This window comes from Ruditapes philippinarum, unplaced genomic scaffold (genome assembly GCF_026571515.1).
Source record: "Ruditapes philippinarum isolate M1 unplaced genomic scaffold, ASM2657151v2 ctg12788_1_1_1_1, whole genome shotgun sequence".
Lineage (NCBI taxonomy): Eukaryota > Metazoa > Mollusca > Bivalvia > Venerida > Veneridae > Ruditapes > Ruditapes philippinarum.
This window is the reverse complement of record NW_026856156.1, coordinates 5,236-16,697: the sequence shown is the minus strand read 5'-3', so window position 1 is coordinate 16,697 and position 11,462 is coordinate 5,236. Positions and strand designations below refer to the sequence as shown.

General features: G+C 33.4%; 1 protein-coding gene across 1 annotated transcript; it reads right to left on the bottom strand.

The window, feature by feature from the left end:
- Positions 1-309: 309 nt before the first annotated feature.
- LOC132745616 (uncharacterized) lies at positions 310-11,120 on the bottom strand (the record flags this gene model as incomplete). The annotated part of the gene is made up of 4 exons (XM_060734567.1): positions 310-449; positions 8,220-8,313; positions 10,109-10,195; positions 10,944-11,120. Coding segments are annotated over 4 exons (495 nt in total), but the record flags the coding sequence as incomplete, so codon positions are not given.
- Positions 11,121-11,462: the final 342 nt, after the last annotated feature.

Genomic DNA, 11,462 nt, shown 5'->3' with positions numbered 1-11,462 from the left:
TCGGATAGCTAATATAATAAAGAATAGTTTCTTTACGCCTAACTGAGTAAATTATCTGAGAAAATATCTATTTTTCATGGGGAAAAAAAACATATGTCAACTACTAAGCTTACATACAAATTATTTAGCAAGCAATAACTTTTCTTTCCGCCGCCCACTGTGAAGAATTTCTCAATTTGAGGACGAAAAAAAACATTTATCACATGAGCTTTAAGATGAATTATTTTCCTTGTCGCGGTGTCTCTTCCTGCCCTTTTTTGTCCAAGGAAAAACACATGAGAATATTTCCAATTGACACGGATGAAATATGACTTACTTAGCTTGTGCGTCTTTTCTCGCTCTTGATGAAGCTGTACTTTTCCTGTAACTGGGAAGCCGTGACCTTTTCATCTTTGTTTTTCTATCATCAGCAGCATGCCCACAATCGCTATCACCTGACATGGTTTTGTCTGAGAGAAAAATTAAACATGTTTTTTGCTTCAAAATAATATTCCCTTAACCATATTTGCTTTATATCTAGAGCTGACATGGGTTATAAAAAATGGCTAAACATTAAAATAAGTTCCACTTGTAAATTTTTTTTTTCAGGGAATTTTGCTAACATGATTTTGTAAAAAAAAATTAAACCAAATCAAGTCAGTAATAATTATTTCTATGCTAACATTTATAAGCACTTTTTCAGGCAATTTAGAGAATCACACACAAAAAACATGTTGGTTGTCAAAGCCATATACCTATCAAAAATTTTAGGCTTCAATTAATCTACAGGGTTGAGGGGGGGGGGGGACAAAACTGGTTAGAAAATGTTACAAGTTTTGAAGGTAATCAATAACTTGTTTATTAAAGAAATTTAGAGAACAGAATTACTGTCTCTAAAAGATATTTCACTTTGGTCTCATCATTATTCTCGATATTTAATTAGTAATATTTTAGAAATGAGGAAAAGGTTACTCTTTTTTAATTGCAGTAAAATCTCTCATTCTAAACAAAGGCCTAAAAAACTAGAAATGTGTCATCATGCCACGGATGCCCCCGCATGCAGCCAAAATTTCAGATGTTATTATATTTAGTTCCAAATTTGTTTGCACAAATTATTGTTTTCATTTTAAGTTCAAAGCCCTTAAAACTTTTCAATGTTAACACAAACCATTTTCATACAATGTTCAAGGCACTGAAATTATTCAGTCTTATCCTTTTGAAAATAGCATATTTCATATTTGTAGCCAAAATAATGGCTACATACATTTCCACTAAAGTATGAGTGCTGAAACTGAAAGTTCAAATTTTTTTCCAATATTCAAGAAAGATAAGTTTGTCCAAAATCATTGAACCACGACCAAATTCAAACTTAAACTGCCTATTCCTAAGATGTATCTATATTATTTTCAAAGTGAAAGGGACATAACTCTGCCAAAAAATCATCGAACCATGACCTAATTCCAACTTGACCTGCCCATTCCTTTGACATATCCATATGTCAAATTTGAGTTGAATATTTAACACTGTTGGGTAGATAATGAACAGAAACTGTAAATTTCATATTTTTTTCAAAGTGAAAAGGGCATTACTCTGCCAAAAATTATTGAACCATGACCAAATTCGAACTTGACCTTGGCATTCCAAAAAAATATCCATATGTCAAATTTGAGTTGAATGTGTTGTACTGTTGGGGAGATAATAAACAGAAACTGAAAATTTCATATTATTTTCAAAGTAAAAGGAGCATAACTCTGCCAAAAATCATCGAACCATGACCAAATTCAAACTTGACCTGTATTTTCTCATGACATATCCATATGTCAAATTTGAGTTGAATGTGTTGTACCGTTGGGGAGATAATGAACGGAAACTGAAAATTTCATATTATTTTTAAAGTAAAAGGGGCATAACTCTGCCAAAAATCATCGAATCATGACCAAATTCGAACTTGACCCGTATTTTCTCATGACATATCCATATGTCAAATTTGAGTTGAATGTGTTGTACCGTTGGGGAGATAATGAACGGAAACTGAAAATTTCATATTATTTTCAAAGTAAAAGGGGCATAACTCTGCCAAAAATCATCGAATCATAACCAAATTCGAACTTGACCCGTATTTTCTCATGACATATCCATATGTCAAATTTGAGTTGAATGTGTTGTACAGTTGGGGAGATAATGAATGGAAACTGAAAATTTCATATTATTTTCAAAGGAAAAGGGGCATAACTCTGCCAAAAATCGTTGAACCATGACCAAAATCGAACTTGACCTGTATTTTCTCATGACATATCCATATGTCAAATTTGAGTTGAATGTGTTGTACCGTTGGGGAGATAATGAACGGAAACTGAAAATTTCATATTATTTTCAAAGTAAAAGGGGCATAACTCTGCCAAAAATCATCGAATCATGACCAAATCGAACTTGACCTGTATTTTCTCATGACATATCCATATGTCAAATTTGAGTTGAATGTGTTGTACCGTTGGGGAGATAATGAACGGAAACTGAAAATTTCATATTATTTTCAAAGTAAAAGGGGCATAACTCTGCCAAAAATCGTTGAACCATGACCAAATTCGAACTTGACCTGTATTTTCTCATGACATATCCATATGTCAAATTTGAGTTGAATGTGTTGTACCGTTGGGGAGATAATGAACGGAAACTGAAAATTTCATATTATTTTCAAAGTGAAAAGGGCATTACTCTGCCAAAAATTATTGAACCATGACCAAATTCGAACTTGACCTGTATTTTCTCATGACATATCCATATGTCAAATTTGAGTTGAATGTGTTGTACCGTTGGGGAGATAATGAACGGAAACTGAAAATTTCATATTATTTTCAAAGTGAAAGGGACATAACTCTGCCAAAAAATCATCGAACCATGACCTAATTCCAACTTGACCTGCCCATTCCTTTGACATATCCATATGTCAAATTTGAGTTGAATATTTAACACTGTTGGGTAGATAATGAACAGAAACTGTAAATTTCATATTTTTTTCAAAGTGAAAAGGGCATTACTCTGCCAAAAATTATTGAACCATGACCAAATTCGAACTTGACCTTGGCATTCCAAAAAAATATCCATATGTCAAATTTGAGTTGAATGTGTTGTACTGTTGGGGAGATAATAAACAGAAACTGAAAATTTCATATTATTTTTCAAAGTAAAAGGAGCATAACTCTGCCAAAAATCATCGAACCATGACCAAATTCAAACTTGACCTGTATTTTCTCATGACATATCCATATGTCAAATTTGAGTTGAATGTGTTGTACCGTTGGGGAGATAATGAACGGAAACTGAAAATTTCATATTATTTTCAAAGTAAAAGGGGCATAACTCTGCCAAAAATCATCGAATCATAACCAAATTCGAACTTGACCCGTATTTTCTCATGACATATCCATATGTCAAATTTGAGTTGAATGTGTTGTACAGTTGGGGAGATAATGAATGGAAACTGAAAATTTCATATTATTTTCAAAGGAAAAGGGGCATAACTCTGCCAAAAATCGTTGAACCATGACCAAAATCGAACTTGACCTGTATTTTCTCATGACATATCCATATGTCAAATTTGAGTTGAATGTGTTGTACCGTTGGGGAGATAATGAACGGAAACTGAAAATTTCATATTATTTTCAAAGTAAAAGGGGCATAACTCTGCCAAAAATCATCGAATCATGACCAAAATCGAACTTGACCTGTATTTTCTCATGACATATCCATATGTCAAATTTGAGTTGAATGTGTTGTACCGTTGGGGAGATAATGAACGGAAACTGAAAATTTCATATTATTTTCAAAGTAAAAGGGGCATAACTCTGCCAAAATCGTTGAACCATGACCAAATTCGAACTTGACCTGTATTTTCTCATGACATATCCATATGTCAAATTTGAGTTGAATGTGTTGTACCGTTGGGGAGATAATGAACGGAAACTGAAAATTTCATATTATTTTCAAAGTAAAAGGGGCATAACTCTGCCAAAAATCGTTGAACCATGACCAAATTCGAACTTGACCTGTATTTTCTCATGACATATCCATATGTCAAATTTGAGTTGAATGTGTTGTACCGTTGGGGAGATAATGAACGGAAACTGAAAATTTCATATTATTTTCAAAGTAAAAGGGGCATAACTCTGCCAAAAATCGTTGAACCATGACCAAATTCGAACTTGACCTGTATTTTCTCATGACATATCCATATGTCAAATTTGAGTTGAATATGTGCAACCGTTACTAAGATAATGAATGGAAACTGATGATGACGGAATGACAGAATGACGGAAGGACGGAATGACGGAAGGACGGAATGACGGAAGGACGGAACAGGGTAACACTATATGCCCCGGCCATTACATGGCGGGGGCATAAAAATGTAGCAAAATAAGTTCAACCAGACTAACAAAAAACAAGAGGGCCATGATGGCCCTGAAATCGCTCATCTGTATTTACGACCCTGGGCCAAGGCCAATTTTAAACCAAGGGCTTTTATTTGAACAAACTTGGTAGACACCCATTAGAAGATGTTTCATGCTAAATATCTAAGATCTAGCTCTTTGGGGTTTTTATAAGAAGATTTTTTAAGTTTTTACTATATACATATAGGGAAAAACAATAATCCCCCTCCGAGGGGCCAATTTTGACCCCAGGGCTTTTATTTGAACAAACTTGGTTGACACTCACTAGAACATATTTCATGCTTAGTATGTAAACTCTAGCTCTTTGGGTTTTTTATAAGAATATTTTTTCAGTTTTTACTATACACATATAAGGAAAATCAATGACCCCCTGGGGCTGGGCCAATTTTAACTTGAGGCCTTTATTTGAACAAACTTGGTAGACACCCATTAGAAGATATTTCATGCTAAATATCTCAGCTCTAGCTCTTTGGGTTTTTTAAAAGAAGATGTTTCAAGTGTTTACTATATACATAGAAGGAAAAACAATGAACCCCTGGGGCAAGGCCAATTTTTACCCCAGGGCTTTTATTTGAACAAACTTGGTAGACACTAAATAGATGATGTTTCATGCCAAATATTTAAGCTCTAGCTCATTCTGTTTTCTACAAGAAGATATTTGAAGTTTTTTCTTTCGGTTGCCATGGCAACCAGAGTTCTGCAGTAGCAACTAGAGTGTTAACAAGATTTTTCTATTTTTAGCTCCGGTGACCTAGTTTCACATGCGATTTCGAACTCATCCAAGCAATTACCTAGACAAGCATCCTGACCAAGTTTGATGATAATTGAGTCGAAAATGTGACCACTAGAATGTTAACAAGGTTTTTCCATATTTGGGCGGTGTGACCTAGTTTTTCATCCAAGATGACCCATGTTCGATCTTGACTTAGAAATCATCAAAACAAACTTTCAGACCAATTAACAGAATATTTGGATCACAACAGTAGCCACTAGAGTGTTAACAAGATTTTTCTATTTTTAGCTCCTGTGACCTAGTTTTTCATCCGAGATGTCCCATGTTCGATTTATTCCCAGCAATGACCTAGACAAGTTTCCTGACCAAGTTTGATGACAATTGAGTCAAAATTGTGACCACTAGAGTGTTAACAAGGTTTTTCTATTTTTAGCTCCTGTGACCTAGTTTTTCATCCGAGATGACCCATGTTCGAACTCATCCGAGCTATCACCTAGACAAGCATCCTGACCAAGTTTGATGATGATTGGGTCAAAAATGTGACCTCTAGAGTGTTCACAAGGTTTTTCTATTTTTAGCTCTTGTGACCTAGTTTTTCATCCGAGATGACCCATGTTCGAACTCATCCGAGCTTTCAACTAGATAAGCATCCTGACCAAGTTTGATGATGATTGAGGCAAAAATGCGACCGCTAGAGTGTTCACAAGCAATTGTGGACGTACGATGGACGACGGACATTCACCGATCCTAAAAGCTCACCCTGAGCAAGCTCAGGTGAGCTAATAATAATGTCAAATGAAAAAAATAGCCTTTAAATACATTCATATCTTATTTAAAAAAAAAGTAAGTAATTACTTTATTTGACATTTAAAAGACTTCTGAAATTGAGGTTCGTAGTCTTACTGTGGACTATAAAAATTTTGTTTATATTGTTTAAATAAAATTGTTTATATTAAAATTGAAATTATTATAGAATACCCAGAATGAAAGAAATTTGTCATTTTACTTCATTTATAAAGCGAGTAGAGCATAATTAAATCAAATTATCGCTATACTTCCTAAAAATAGCAACAGATTTTTCTGTCCATTAAAATTTTATGTCTATTCACTTTCAATATTCATGTACATTAAATTACGTAGGCACTTTATGTTATGAAAACGACCATTCATTTTCGTACAAAAAAAATCCCATAATATTTACTTTTTTTCAATTTTATATTAAACACTTCATCAGATGTTACAATTTTTTAGATAATATACACTTTTAAATTAAGATATTATAGGTATTTAATAAGTTTCAGCTGGCTTAAAGGTCAACATATTTAACAACCCAGTTCTTATTAATCTAAAAAAGTGTGTTTCCCCATCCACTTTTCAAATAGGTTATAAATTCTAGGATTTTTTTATCTTCACATTAAAGGGACTCCACCGAGGTTTTTTGACATGACATCACTGGAAATATTTACCGAGATTTGTGTATCAATCAATGTAGATGTAGACCAGTAACTTAGGTGCAATTTTTCTGGTCATTCTCTCTACCCGTTTTTCCAGGATAATCATTTTTATAGTGAAAAATTGACACAAAAAATGAAAAGCGTTACAACGCTTTTGACCGAAAATCAGCTTAAAATCAAACAAAAATAATTTTTCTAATTAATTCTGAGTAAATTTCTTTGCTATCCTTTGCAGAATTTTCCATTTTAAGTGCTTTACTTGATATTTGTCAGATTTTTAAATTTTAAGTTTTTAGGCATTTGGATTTCAGTAATGTTCCTTTAATTAAAAAAAAAATCTGGGACATCAAATGCCAGAAAGTAAATGCCACACAGATTATGACACTACTTAATCCAATGCACACTTAGCTTCTAATTGTATGACTAAATTATAACACTCTTAAAATGAGGCCAGAGGCGAGAGGACAAAAACAAATTTATACCTTTTAAGATTCTTTTACATTTTTAACAAGAGTTTTAACTGGAACAGAGATTGATAATCCTTAGTGCTTGATAGTGCAATAAGGTCAATGCAAAAATTTACTTTATAAACAAAGGGGAGTAATTTAGTAACAAGAGCTGTCGGTAGGACAGCAACGCTCGACTATTCTTAGTGCTTGGTAGTAAAAAAAGCCTTGATTAAAAGGTAAAATTTTCTCAGTAAAATTAAAAGTCAAAATTTTTCTTTAAATCCATATTACAGTTATAGGCCTTGGAGAGAGTCCTATTATGCTCTCAAAGAAGAGTACAAAATTTCATCATGTTTCAAAGCCTTATGTCAATGGACTTGAAAATATTTGAGGTATAACAAAAACTGTAACGTAAATTCTAAGTCGAAAAAGGGGCATAATTCTGTCAAAATGCTTGATAGAGTTACCTCCTCCTGTTAACAGGTTGGGGTCATGATGGTCAACAAGTGCATGCAAAGTTTTAAGGCCATATGTCAATGGACTATGAAAAACTGTTCTAAGTCGAAAAAACTTTAACGTAAATTCTAAGTTGAAAAAGGGGCATAATTCTGTCAAAATGCTTGAACAAGTGTGCAAAGTTTCAAAGCCATATGTAAGAGGACTTTGAGGTATTACAAAAACTTTAACGTAAATTCTAAGTCAAAAAGGGGCATAATTCTGTCAAAAACTTTAACGTAAGTGGTTACGCCGACACCGACGCTCGGTTGACTACAGTTGCTCTACTTATTCTTATCGAATAGTCGAGCTAAAAATCAATGCAATAGTTATAAAGGGCAGACAGGATTGCTCCACTATTCTTCTAAATTCCAAGCTAAACAAGAGCACCAAAGCAGTGTTAACGCTCATCTGTAAAAAATTTAATTTAAAAAAAATTCCAAAAATATTCCTTTCAGAATAATGTCCCTTGTCTTACAACTGAACCTAGTCATACAAGCAAGTATTACAAGTTGCATGTTGATACCTTTTGAAATGTTTGAATAATGCGCTACATTACTGTTTTTGCAAGACAACAACAAGGACAACAACACACCGCAGCGATCATAACAACTCAACTTTTTCATTAAAAAAGACAAGCTAAAAATTAACAAGGCCTTACCTCTCTCTGCCTCAAGTCTAGTCACTCTTGGACAATCAGCTGTGCTTGAACTCTCCGGAAAATCCTCGCTCGAGCTTTTCACTACCATATCACTCTGTAAGTACAAATAAATTCTTCATAGTAGTTAAATAGATTCAACGAAACAACATTAATTCAGTAATATAACACTTCATCTTTATCAAAAATTATTATTTCAGGCTGTCTGCATGTCTTCAACAACTCAAGTCTTGGTCAACAACAAAATTTAACTTCCTTTTTTATTCCTTTTGGTCAATTTTATAACAGATATTTATAGATTATTTATAAACTGTACAATACGGGAATGCAGTTGAACAAGTACACAGCTGGAGAAAACCATATTGTACCCAGTCAGCTGGCGTGTCTTGTATGATTTCTCAAACTGTGTATCAGTCCAAATATATTCCTATATTGTACCTGTTAAATGTTTAGTAACCTGTTAATTTTATATCCGAAACATATTGAGGAAATGCATAATGTGACCTCATATCATTATGCTGGGCTCCTTGCTGGTGGTCCTGTGTTGGGGAATGTGTTCATTGGGCATCGCAGCTCCTTGGTGACCTTACAGAATTTATTTTAGTTTGATTGTGTAGGAACTTAGTCTAAGCTTATAGACACGCATTCGAATCCATTCCTGGAACCAGCCAGTACTGAGCAATGAGTGTAAAGTTTCTTGCTCAAGGAAACAACCACTTGCTCCTGACAAGGTTTGAAACCATGTGGCCAGCTATCATTAGACTACTAGTCTGACTTGTTAACCATTCATCCATGCCGCCACTTTGTGACCTTGTTTTTCATGGTTGAAGAGTCAGATTTCTTTTCACAAGATGTTCATAATAACCTTAGTATATAAATCATTCAGATGATTTTGATGTTACCTCGTCACCTAAGTGCAGTAACGGGTCAACTCCTATATCATATAATGAGTTAAACTGTTACTGCACTGAGGTGATAATCTGCTTTATTATTGACTTTAGAAACACACTAAATGATCAAGATAGAATAATTATATTTGTATTCGGGTTATTATATATTTCAAATATTCAGTTAAGTTCTGCTAAAATACATCACATCAGCACACAGTAGGTTGAAAACCTAAGACGCACCTTTCAGTATTGTTTCAGACACAAATGGACAATTGTGTACAACAAGCAACTTCCAGTAAACAAGCTTAATGCATTCCTGACAAGAAAGAATTCTTTAGCTCATGGCAGGATTTAAACTAACAATAGTGATAAAGGAGGAAGTGGTTCAAAATCAGTAATTGTAACCCTTATTACACTAAACATCCTAAATGAACATGTCCATCATTCAATATGGACAAGACTATTCATCATTTTTATGGAAAAATTTAAAATAAGTACTAACTAAATAGTGCAGACCATGATCAGAGGGCAAAGATGTGCCAGTTGAACTTGGTCTGCACTGAATGCATGGGAAATATCAGTTGCTACCAACAAGCTTAGTGTTTAATATAAAATCACTAAGCCAAAGATCTCTCAAAGGTGTACTATATTTATAATCAGGCAAAGTAAATTTTTATTCATTTTTGTGCAAATTTTAAAAAATCACGAAAAAACAAAAGTGGTAAATCAAGTATATACTGGCAATCTATTGATGGCTTTTTTTCCACTCTAAAACATATGTTGCAATACTGCCATGGTAAATGTATTCTAACATGACAAAGCACAGAAAATCAAAACATTCTGCCTTTTATTCAAATGAACATTAAAGTTAAATTCTACTTAATCATAGGAAGGCATTAATGTCATCAAAACAATGACATATATTGCCTTAATGTATCAATGAGTGGGTATAAATTGTATATACATGTATATATTTGGTGACCTTGACATGAATTAAACTACCTTTGCTTTGTTCAGTAACTGGGCAATCTGTTCCTCAAGCTGTTCCAATCTCTTATCTTGATCATTTTCTACAAACTTGGTCTTTCCCTGAATCATAATAACCAATACATTTATCAACATGTATTAATACTTTATTATCATACATGTACTATATTATTTCATTATATACTTATAAATGAATGAGTGAGAAATTTTGATGAAATAAAATGCGTATTTTCATTTTTCGTATTTTCACTGCAAAAAAAAATTTTTTTTTTCACTGCAGTGAAACATATTTTCCATTTTTTCACTGGTGTGTTAATGGACTATTTTCTTCATAATTCAGCCAATTCACAAAATATAAAGAAATTGTAATGACAAAAAGAGAAAAAAAAATACAATTAACAGAAAATTCAAGTTCTTTCTATAAATACTGCCAACAGAGCTTCATTTTCTTGAAAGCATGCAGCTTTAACTATTAACCTGCTTAATTTCTTAAGTTGGCTGTTCTAGCTGCCATTTTTTGGAATTGTCCAATTGCCAATTTTAAGGATATCAAAATATTGAAATTTGAAGTTTGTCAGCCAACAGTATAGAGCCTGGTCAAACTGCGGAGATATGCAGGTGGGCCTGTATTAATATAATGGTGGATTTGTTCTATCTAATCTATATGCCCATCAGAAATGAGCCATAACCAGTCCCCTGCCTAAATCTTTAATAATTCTGCTATATAAAAACATAAATTATAAATTACAATAAGCAAAGCAATGATTAAGAGATTCAAGAAAACAGTATTACGGGCCTTGAATAACGAAAATAAAGAAAATAAAATTATTTCAAGATATAAGATGTTTACTTTGACAAAAGACCGATGTCTGGAAGGGCCTGGACTTTGTTCTGTGTCAGTGACTGACTGTATAACACTGGAATCTGTAGAGGACGGTTGCGGGTTTGAGCGCTGCTGTTGCCGGTGACGATACATCTCCACAGCTTGATCAATCCTCGGTGTCACCAAATCAGACTTGTTTGTGTCCTGAAATTATACAGAATATAATTATATAACCTATACGATAGGCTCATAATCAATGACAAGCTATATTCTCACAGTCAAGTAAAGTCAAAGTATAACAGTGTGCTATGAATGTTTTTCATAGACAATTTGCCTATGTTCATTTATAATTCACAATAATACAGCAAAAACCCTCTATTATGACCACCAATGGGGACTTGACCACTGGTCTTAATCGTGGAGTGTTCTCAATTGTGGATATTTTTATCAATATATAATAATACTATATTAATATACTGCAAAATGTATTTGATATTAAGACATTTCAATAATTTATTATAGGCCTATTCTATATTTGCGACGGAC